This window comes from Stegostoma tigrinum, chromosome 1, assembly GCF_030684315.1.
Source record: "Stegostoma tigrinum isolate sSteTig4 chromosome 1, sSteTig4.hap1, whole genome shotgun sequence".
Taxonomy (NCBI): Eukaryota; Metazoa; Chordata; class Chondrichthyes; order Orectolobiformes; family Stegostomatidae; genus Stegostoma; species Stegostoma tigrinum.
In genome coordinates this window covers 108,656,094-108,667,671 of record NC_081354.1, presented here as the reverse complement: position 1 = coordinate 108,667,671, position 11,578 = coordinate 108,656,094, and the positions used below count along the sequence as shown (strand labels likewise).

Below are 11,578 nucleotides of genomic sequence, written 5' to 3'. Positions count from 1 at the left end.
TATTTACAAAAAGTGACAGTGTATATTTCATGTGCAGTATCCTAAAACACAGCTTGCACAGGTTAGTGTTACTTAAGACATGAGCTACATTTGTCTTAATTTGATATTGATTCAGTACATTAATATAATTTTGCATTATTTCCTAAACTCTATTTTTAACCAAAATATATAAAAACAGTAACAAAACCTTTGCCCACTTCCATATTTCTAAAATATTATGTAATCTAAACAGGAGGAAATCTTCAGTGTGGTATTGTCAAAGAATTTTGTAAAATTTCTGTCAGTTAGACCTTATAAGTCCAGTTCTATACCATAATGTGCCATTAAACAAACTGATATTCTCAGATAACTTTGTTAAACTATATTTACATGAGACTTAGAAGAAACACAGCACCTATAATAAAAGTTCCAAAGCACTCTAGTTAAGGAAAATAATATTTCTAAAGATTCATTCTTAGCATTTCTAATGTGGAATTGGGTGGCTCAGTTTTTAGCACTGCTGCCTCACAACACCATGGACCCAGATTTGATTAAAGAACAAAGAAAATTACAGCACAGGAACAGACCCTTCGGCCCTCCAAGTCTGCGCTGATCAAGATCCTCTGTCTGAACCTGTCATCTATTTTCTAAGGGTCTGTATCCCTTCACTCCCTGCCCATTCATGTATCTGTCCAGATACATCTTAAATGACGCTATCGTGCCTGCCTCTACCACCTCTGCTGGCCACGAGTTCTAGGCATCCACCACCCTCTGTGTAAAGAACTTTCCACGCATATCTCCCTTAAACTTCCATCCTCTCACTTTGAGCTCATGACCCCCAGTAATTGAGTTCCCCACTCTTGGGGGGGGAAGCTCCTTACTATCCACCTTGTCTATACCCCTATGTGTTTGTAGACCTCAATCAGGTCCCCCCTCAATCTCCATCTTTCTAATGAGAATAATCCTAATCTACTCAACCTTTCTTCACCGCTAGCGCCCTCCATACCAGACAACATTCTAGGCCCGAAACGTCAGCTTTTGTGCTCCTGAGATGCTGCTTGGCCTGCTGTGTTCATCTAGCTTCACACTTTGTTAACCTGTCAGCTCTTGTACTCAGTACCCCGTCCAATGAAGTAAAGCATGCCGAATGCCTCCTTGACCACGCTATTGACCTGCATAGCCATCTTCAGGCAACAATGGACCTGAACACCCAGCTCTCTCTGAACATCAGTTTACCCCAGGACTTTTCTGGCTTGAATGCCTGGATTTATTCCAGGTGTTCCAGCTTTCTCTGACAGACCAACAATGGGCAAGTTAGGTAGATGGGCCATGGTTGTCCCATGCTTTTCAGAGGATCGGTGAGAAACTCAATGGGCCAAATGACCCCTCCTCTGCACTGTATGGATTCTATAATTTGGAATGTTAAATTACAATTTTGTAAGATAACACTGGCACTTTGATTTGAAAGAAATAATCAGTGATTTTAATGACTTTTTAAAATGTGCCAACATCAGTAGGCGTGTATGTGTGTGTGTGTGTGTGTATGTATGTGTATATGTGAAAAATGGTCAAGTTTAGTACTCTTCCTCCAAGTTGTATTTAATCTGATAGATACAACCTAGACGCATGTGTGGAGGTTGGGGGACAGGGGAATGTTATACCATAAGGTATAAACACAAATATTAACACTAAGCACTTGAATCAATTTGATTGGCAGGGAGTATGGGCCAAAAATACATTTAGGTCAAATAAACGAGTGAAGTGTCAAAATCGAGACAGATAAATGCATTTCTCATGATTCACTGCTGCGAAAACTAAATATGACAGCAATTTTTAAAAATCTTCTACATTTTATAAACTCTGCCTGAATGATATCTGTAATTATGCTCCTAAACCAAGCAACTAAGACATCCAAGGAGGAAATTTGTTTAGTCTAGAGTAAGGTGCCAGTTTTCCCTTTTTGGTAACACCTGGGAGTTTAGGAACTGGCTTAGCTATAGAAATACTGTGTATATGCTGGACTGTTGCCTGGTGAAATTTCAACTTATTTGTTCAGTTGAAACAACCCCAAAGGCGAAATATTGATTGGGGGTAAAGTAACTAGAGCAGATTGGAGAGTGTTTACTTTAGATCTGATAATCTGCCAGACAGTTGAATTTAATTAAATTATTCCAGTGCTTAAAATATTGTTAAGTTGCCTTGCTCATCTGTCAGATGACTGAGTTTGCCAGAGGATTAATATTCTGTTTCCTGCTGTGTCATCTTGTGTTGAGATGACAGAGTCCTTAACAGCACAGGAGGTTAGACCTGTACTAGCCATCCCACAAAGTAATTCGCCCCTTCCCATTCTCCTGCCTTGTTCCTGCAACTGTGCACATTCTCTCTTTTCAGGTAATAGTCAAATTTTCTTCGACTGCCTCAATTGAACCTTCTTTTCCCACACAGTCATTTCAGACCATAATCACAGTGTGAAAAAGTCGTTATCACTCATTCTGCCCATAACTGGCAACAATTTCTCCATTAATAGTGTTTAGACCTGTCATGATTTTGAATACCTTTCATCAAATCTTGGTTTTCTGTTCTCCAAATAAAACTGACCTTTAGTGGGACAGACCCAGAAGAGGTATACAATGTATACAGTTTGGAGGGGAGTCGGGGGTAGGGGTGGCAGTTGCCCTGGGATCCTTCAACATTTCTTCTGGACCATATTAAATCTAATGGCAACAAGTAAAATATGGGCAAAGCACTGAGTGTGGCAAAGGTGCACAATATATTTCAATGTGTGTCACCAGGGAGTGACTCAGTAATACCACGACGAAGCAAGCTCAACAATTCATAAAGGATACAGCTGGCTGTGCGGTAGGTGATTAGAGAGTAACGTTCTTGGCTTCATCCTCAATCTGCCCACTGTAGATACAGCTGAATATGGTATCATACAGTGCATACAGCACAGACCTTGTGGGGTTGCAGTCCCACCTTCACATTTAGTCCACCCTCCTCATATCATGTGTCACTCATACCATTGCTAAATGTCTCCGACTTTGCTGATCTAGCAACACAATGCTGGGTATTTGTGTAGTTCATCAGCACCACAACCAACAGATCAGATCCACAGGTCTACCATATCCAGTTGTGAATTGTGGTGGACAGTTTAAATTTCTGCAATGCCAAAGACTGAAGCAGAAACAAACAGCACTCCCTCTACCCTCAATGCTCAGTAGCAGCACTGTATCTATCTATCTGCAGAAATTTACCATTGCTACTTAAGACAGCATCTTCCACACACTTGAACACTTTATTTAGGAGGACGAGGGTAGCAGATACACAATCACCTGCAAGTTCCCCTCCGAACCACTCATCATCCTGACTTGGAAACGTGTTGTCATTCCTTCAGTGTCACTGGGTCAAAATCCTGGATCTTTCTCCCTGCCAGCATCATGGGTCTACCTACCCCAATAGACTATAGTAGTTCATGAAGACGGCTCATCACCAACTTCACAAGGCCAATTATGGGTGGTCAATAAATGCCTTCCTAACCAGTAATGCCCATATCCATGAATAAATTTGAGAAAGGTTAGGGAGTGTCGAAATGCAAAGGGGACCAGGTGTCCTTGTCCATGAATCATTAAAAGCTAGCATGCAGGTGCAGAAAAAGCACGTTCAATGCCAACATACAGATTGCCATTCATTTTACGGAGATTTGAGCACACAAGCCTTTTGAGGAAACTCACTTGGATTACTGTGTCATGCTTTGGTCTCCTTATCTAAATGATGAGGTGGTTAACTAGCAGTTCAACAAATTAATCCCTGGATGCTGTAATTATTTTATGGCCAGAAATTAAGGAATCTGCAGCTGTATTCTCCAGAATATTGAAGAATGAACAGAGATCTTATTGAAATTTACAAAACTTCCATGGTGTGACTGGCTGGATATTGACTCTGTGTATCCTTTTTCTTATCACAGGTCTTGAGGCAGACTATTTATGACAACTAAAAGCAGGAATTTGAGCCCTTTTGGTAGAAAATTCCAATCACTGAGCAGGTTCCAGACAAACTATAGATTTCTGCAGACACATAATATTAAAAGGATACAGAACCATTGAGGTAAAATAGGCTGAGTCTCTCCACATGTTGGCTCTATGTCAATTTCCTGTGAGATTTCTGTCAAATAAGCCCAGGTGAGATTTCTGTCAGATAAGCCAAGGAGAGTTTCTTAAGCAATCTTCTGCTACTCACTTCATTAACTACGCATCTGGCTTCCATGTTACCAGTCCCCACACAATCTTGTAGTCAGCAGACAGAGGCAAAAGGGCTGTCTAGGTCTAGGACATGCTGCTATAATACCTGCAGCATGAATACTCAAACCAAGCTGCATATCAGTTCAAATGCAGCAAGTCCGGAGCTGTCCTTAGCGTGATGTACATTTAAAAAGGACATGGTTGAGAGGGGGATTGTGGCACACTGTTTCATCATAAGGATCTGGAGGTCCTTGTGAATAGACCAGTGGTAACGTTGGCCATCTTCTTCCCTCCCCCACCACTCGCCCCAAGGACCAAAGGAGATAACAGCACAAGATGCTGCTGACCTTGTTCCAAGTAGCTACCACGGTCAGCACAGTCCCATAGTACAGCAATGCCACAAAAATATTATGCTTCTGTGCTCCACAAGGCTGCATTTTATCTCTGCTATCTCACACCAAATCTCTACTGTGTACACACCTTCTATCATGCTCGCTATTCAATGCAGCATCTTCGCTTAGTGATTCTCATCCATTTAATCTTCCAAAATTACTAAACCTTGCTGTGCTGTGCACTTTGAGGCATCCTGAGTGCATGGGTACAATTTTGCTACACTCATCACCACCATTAACAGTCCTGCCAGATGGCGCATAGGCATGGAGGGATAAGAATTAAATTACCATAGAAATCCTAGCCTCTGACCTGCTGTTATAACCACTACTTGCAGGCTAGTCACATTTAGTTTCTGGTCAACAGAAACATCCAGGATGTCGATAACTAGAATTTAGCAATGTTAGTGTAATTGAACATCAAGGAGCTAGAGTTGATTGTCAGGTCATATGTCACTTGTGTGGCACAAATGTTATTTGTGACTTGTTAGCCCAAGCCTGTTTGTTGCCCAGGTCATGCCATGTACGATACAATTTGTTTCGGTACCGGAGGAGAAGCAAGTAGTGTTGAATATTGTGCAATCATCAACATCCCATGTATGACCATACGATGGACAGATGGTGAGTTCTAGGGTACCACTAAAAGAGTCTTAAAGAGTAATGCCCTTGAGCTGACTACAACTAGCAGATAGTTTCCCGCCCACCTCAGTTCCTATCAACTCCACTCTCACTCGTGCTCCTTGATGCCAAATTCTGTCAAATGCAGCCTTGATGTCAACAGGTTACTGATCTCATTCTAGTCCAACTGCAAGTCTGGTATGGTGTTGAGAGTCGTTGTCCAATCTCAAAATAAAAATTACTGTGTTGATATTTAATTCTTCAAGATGGCAGTGTCAACATGATCGGTAGTGTTTGGGCTGATTGGGGCCTGTCTGTCTGCTCCAGAGGAGCAGTTCACTTTTCTTTGAAAAAGACTACGAAGAAACAAAGAAACCTACAGCACAGGAACAGGCCCTTCGGCCCTCCAAGCCTGCACCACTCAAGATCCCCTGTCTAACCTGTCATCTATTTTCTAATAGTCTGTGTCCATTTGCTCCCTGCCCATCCATGTACCTGTCCAAATATATCTTAAAAGACGCTAAAGTCTCTGTGTCTACCATCTCCGCTGTCAATGCGTTCCAGGTGCCCACCACCCTCTGTGTAAAAGAACTTTCCTTCTTCCCTCTTCCCTCTTTCCTCATCTTTGGAAGCAGGAGCAGTGGCTTCAGTGTTGGCAGGCCTGGAACCTGGATTCTTAGTGGTGGCAGTGGTAGGCCAAAGAACCCTATACTCTTGGCGGTGTCAGACAGCAGCAGAGTTGGAGGCTCCTGGGTTATTAGTATCAGTGTTGCTGTACCCAGAGTGGAACTCCTTAAGGATTAGGACAGCTACTATAGACTTTGAGAAGCCAATGAGTCATGTTTGAGACCAAATTTGAACAGATGATCTCTTAAAAAGAAATTACTTATTATTTTTTGTAGTTCAAAATGATGCCAGATCGTGGCAACAAAGCCCTTTTCACTGTATCTTGAAGCTATGTGTGACAATTTAATCATTCGTTTATAATGGTGCTTTTTACTACAAAGCTGCTGTTCAAGATGAACATTTACATGCAAGACCAAAAACATGAAATGCAGAGTATCTTTCTCCATTGTTACATCTCATCATTTACACCAGTGCAGTTTACATCAGATTTAGCTTTCGAGGTACTAGAGATTTAAAACAAAAATAGATTTTGCTGCAGTGTCAAATGCACCGTGGTTTTCAGATTTACTATGAGTGATGTCCACAAAATCTTCAGAAGCTCCATGGTGTAAAACTTAGTTTTTACTGACTTAAGAAAAATCTAGTAAATGAAATGAATAGTTCAAGATATGAATTGTACCTCCTAGATTTAATTCATGATGCTAAAAGTTAAATCTGCACCCAGGTTGCAAATATTTTATTTCAAAACACAATGACCAGAGAGGCCGAGAGATTTTTTTTTGGTGGTGGGGGGGTGCGGAAGAGGAGGAGGAAAGAAAATAAAGCTGAAACAATATGCAAATACTTTTAGAAATAAGAAGATTCACATGTTTGAAGATATTTCCTTTCATACTTTTATTTAAAGTACAGCCACTGATAATAGCAATATGTACAAATCTAATCTGTACAATCAAGTTGGTTTCTTACAATTTTCTATTTTAACAAGAAAATGTTGACAATTTTGCAAACTGCCATTCACAAAAACGTTGCAGCATACAGATTGTATAAACTAATCCAGTGCAAATGAAGTATTTACTTTTACTCCTGTGTACCAACTAATTTGAATAACTTTGAAGAATGTTGGGAGTTCAAACATTAAAGACTTTCAGTACCACAGCTGAAACTAAAGACAGCACTGCACCTGCAGTTACAAGTATGCTGCACTATCAGAACTTAAGTCAATAGGAAACATGATGATATAATTTTTCATCAGATGCATAATTTTTGTAGGAGATTTTAATCGTTGCAAGTCATTTTAGGAAGACTCTGCTCGGACCTGGACAGAGTCAGTTAAGTGATAGAACACAAAGGCTTGTGGAGGATCCCCAAATGACTGGAAGACCACAAAACTAAACACTCAAATATCTTAATACAAAACCTTCAATTTTCATTTATTGAAAAAGCAGAGAATTACTCCATAGATAAGGATAAATTAGATAAGATCCTGTCTGTACCAAGAACTGAAATGTAACACCGCTTGCCAAAAACACTGACATTCACTGCATTAACCCCACAAAATAGAACTGGAAATTCAAATTCCAGTATTTATCAATTATTATTCACTTGCTGCAGAGTTAAGTACCATAGTAGATTTTAAAAAGTAAAGCTGTTCACAGTGACTGCGCAAAGAGTAAAATTATTGATCTTGTGCTCAGCACAGAATTAAATTCTAAAAATGGGTAGGGCCACCACTAGAACATAAGTCAATAGGATACATGATTAAATTATTAGAGTTGATTAGTGTTGTAACACTAGCACAAATCCTCTGTCATGTGTTCCTCAAAACTGCAATGCTAGTGTTAATATTTCCCTTTAAATTTCCATAATATCAATTCCCTCATGGGCCACAGCATGAGCTGCCAAGCAATAATTCCTTCTGTGGCTTTGCATTTTTCTGTGGGCCAGTGGAACAAAAAAAAATACCCATTTTTACAAATACTCTTTTACTTACTATTATGCAATGAATTTTACATTAGTCCAAGCTAAATGCTGCTCCAAATTACCAATCCCTGTGTATTAAGGCATTTTCACATGCAAAACTGAAAAAGTTCACATTATAGAAATAATTATTTCCAGTATAAAATTCTCATTCTCGTTGAAATATTTCCACAGGCAAGTGCATATCCAGGAGGCTAGATCCAAGTGAAAAGTAGTTTTAGCTTCTAGTTCCAATCTTGGTTATTTCAAAATGTCTTGGCAGAAAACAGCATATTGCATTGTGACTGTTTGCACTATTTATATTTGTGAAACAGTTCAAAGGGGAGTATAAAGTGGAGGCTGACCCAGGATATTCAAGGTTAAAAGTATGTTGTACATTTTGACAGTTGATAAACTACATGTCTGCCTCTAGCATTCACATAATTTAGTGGTTGTGTCTTGCAAATTTCTCCAGCATGTTTTGTTCTTGATTCAGATTTCCAATAACCACAATTCTTTGCGTTTTCTTTTTAAAATGAGGCTATGCAGCAGGTATGCACAAAAGAATCCGTTAAGCCTAATTCATCTCAGGAATCCACACTGCTTTACAAACATAACTGAAACCAAGCAAGACTTCATTGCATGTCCTGTAAGTCCGAATCTAATAACCAAAATAAACTAAAATTGCAACATCTGGCAAAATCAGAGCACTCACTGTAATCTCTACAGTGAACTTTGAAAGTCAGGTGCAATATCAGCTTTTCACAAGAATCTAATTCCAACACTATCAAAAGATAGACAGGGTGTACCTGATCAATACCTGTATTATGTTTAAAAAAGTTAATAACAAGCAGTTTCAATCTAAATCAAAAAACACAGGGAAAGTAGAAAGTAGCCACTATAATACTGCAGTTCTGTCGACAACAGAAGAGCACTAATTTGCACGAACACTACAGTTACAATTTAAATGATTACAAATAACAGTCACCTCACAAACCTAGTTATTGGAATTCAGAAACAATTCTAATAATTATGATGCCATTAAGGACTCAAGTGCCCTTTTAAACCTGATCCAATAGTATCTGCTTTTTGGCAAGGCATGACCAATTAAATAAAAGATTCCTTAAAAAGACATTTAACATTTGCAATCTATATTACAATGATCCCTCCAATTAATGTAATGAAGGCCCAGTTTTTGGAGAATCGGTGTTACACAATGTTTTAACTACATGTTAACAAGAAAAATGGACAGATGTTGAGACAAAGGGAGTGCTCCAAACAGAATAGTTGAGAATATTTTTTTAAAAAAGTACTGCAGTATAATTTACTTCACTGCCAAAAACCATTGTATAAAAAGGGTTTTTTTAGTGTTCAGTACCCTCAAAACGACCTCCAAAGCTCACACATTTTAAAAATCAATTATATTTATAGCATTTATGTGGTGAGGCACCTACATATTGAAATAGTTATACAGAAACTGAAATATACAGTGAGGTCATTTGGGTTGAAAAAGTCAAGACTTGCCTTCAGAATCTAAAAGACATGTAAACTATACAAGAGGCACAAGTCCTTTGCAGTTACACTGTACATCGATAAATATTAATTCTGATATCTGGAAATGGATGATACATGTTAGCATTCCTGAAAAACCTGTTAGAACCCGCTGTCTGGACTGATGAACAAGGCAGAAAGTGCAAATGCCAGGAAAACTATTCCACCAATGATGGTCACTAAAAAGAGAATTAAGCCAAATGTTAAAATTTATATTATGAATAAATCTAGATTTCCTCTGCATTCATAGAAACCTACAGTGTGGAAGCAGGCCCTTCAGCCCAACAAGTCCACACCAACCCTCAAAAGCATCCCACCCAGCCCCATCTCCCGATAACCCACCTAATCTACAACACCCCTTAACACTACAGGCAATTTAGAATGGCCAGTCTACTTGGGCTGCACATCTTTGGACTGTGGGAGGAAGCCAGAGCACCTAGAGGAAACCCTCGCAGACATGGTGAGAATGTGCAAACACCACACAGACAGTCACCCAAGGGTGGAATCGAACCCACATCCCTGGTGCTGAGTCAGCAGTGCTCACCACTGAGCCAACATCCCACCCACAGTGCAAATCTCCAAAACTTCCAAATTAATTTTCATTTACCACATGAAATTTGGACAAACCCCTCAAAATATTTTCATCTACTGCCCGACCAAATAAGCTTTACTTTCTCAAAATCTATAATATTTCTAAATTTTAGTAGCTATGATGCAAGAACACATGTAACGAGCTGTCATAACAAATACAATTACCGAATAAGTTGTAAGAAACCAGTTTTGATTCTCACCCGTTCGAACAGAGATTTTCTGGGCAACCATCCTTCCTCCAATAACTGCCAATCCAGTACAAAGACAGTGCCCTAATGTTCCACCCACAGCAACACCAAAAGGATCCTGTAGAAAAAAAACACATCAAAATCAAAGAACTACAGAACCTTTACAATGCAGGAATTTGCTGTTCGGCTGTTTGAGGGCGATGAACAGCCACCAAACCCATCGATAACCTTGCAGTTTATAGCTCAAGAATCATCTATTAGAATGTCAATATACAAATTCTCTGAATTCTCATGGTACCCTGCTAAATCAACATACCAGATGTTTCTAGTTCAACTTGCTCACTTATCTGTAGAAAAGTTATTAAAAAAAATTCAAGTGCAAAGGTAGATAAATTCTACAATGCCTACTCAAGTCCATGTTAAAATAAAATTTTTCTTTTACTTTGGACCAGGAAAAGGAGTCAAAAATATATTTTTGTGAAAATGATCATTGTAACTATTTTAATAAAATGTGAGGCTGGATGAACACAGCAGGCCAAGCAGCATCTCAGGAGCACCTGAGATGCTGCTTGGCCTGCTGTGTTCATCCAGCCTCATATTTTATTATCTTGGAATTCTCCAGCATCTGCAGTTCCCATTATCTCTGATACTATTGTAACTATTTTGTTGGTTTTATCAGATTTCAGCAAATTTGGAGCCAAAGAAATTACTTTGTAAAAACTTGCTTGTACCATAAACAACATATAATCAATACTGCTAAGAAAGACAAGATCAATAGAAAATAGGAACATCGCTACCACCAACTCTCACACCTCACGGCCCATGACAATATAATTACTTGCTACATCCTGTAACTCGTGATCTAACACTGAGTAAGTGCCTATATAGAAAGGAGCAGTACAAGACAGTGGCTCGCTAACATTTTCTCAAAATCAATTAGAAATGGACATCAAATGTTGGTCATGTCAGCAACACCCAGAATCCATGAACAAATAAAAAGCAGCATTACAATTACATCCACAAGTTTATGTTAAAATTAAAATCTACAAGTTATAGTCGTTAAGACTGCCTCAAACTTGTGCTCTGAAGGTCCAGAGAAGTGATGTTATTTCTAGTCATCCTTCACATTCTAAAAAGGTAAAAATACCAATCTATTCACCATGTCTCAAAAAAAAACATGCAATCTAGAAAAATTAACCTGCCCGGCTCACAAAAATGAAAAGCTGAATAACTCACCTCCCTGGCAGCCAATACAATGGTTGTTAGTTGTGATCGATCTCCCCATTCTGCCAAAAATGTGAGTGTAAACGCCTGAACGAAAATTGGAGAAATACAAGGCATTCGCCTCTTTTGTGACAGATGTGCCGATGATCCCGACTCAATATCCTGTGGACCATTTGCAGTTTTTGATCGCTGAAGCTAAAATACAGAAAAAGAGGGT

At 39.1% G+C, this 11,578-nt stretch overlaps 1 protein-coding gene across 2 annotated transcripts in view; it reads right to left on the bottom strand.

The window, feature by feature from the left end:
- Positions 1 to 6,730: 6,730 nt before the first annotated feature.
- Positions 6,731 to 11,578, bottom strand: part of tmem165 (transmembrane protein 165) — a 32,585-nt gene continuing 27,737 nt past the window's right edge. For both annotated transcript variants that reach the window (XM_048526773.2, XM_048526782.2), the window contains exons 4-6: positions 11,374 to 11,556; positions 10,150 to 10,255; positions 6,731 to 9,537 (exon numbers count right to left, since the gene is read on the bottom strand). In XM_048526773.2, coding sequence (XP_048382730.1) covers positions 9,461 to 9,537; positions 10,150 to 10,255; positions 11,374 to 11,556 — 366 coding nt within the window. In that variant the 3' untranslated portion in view covers positions 6,731 to 9,460. The remainder of the gene's footprint in view (positions 9,538 to 10,149; positions 10,256 to 11,373; positions 11,557 to 11,578) is intronic.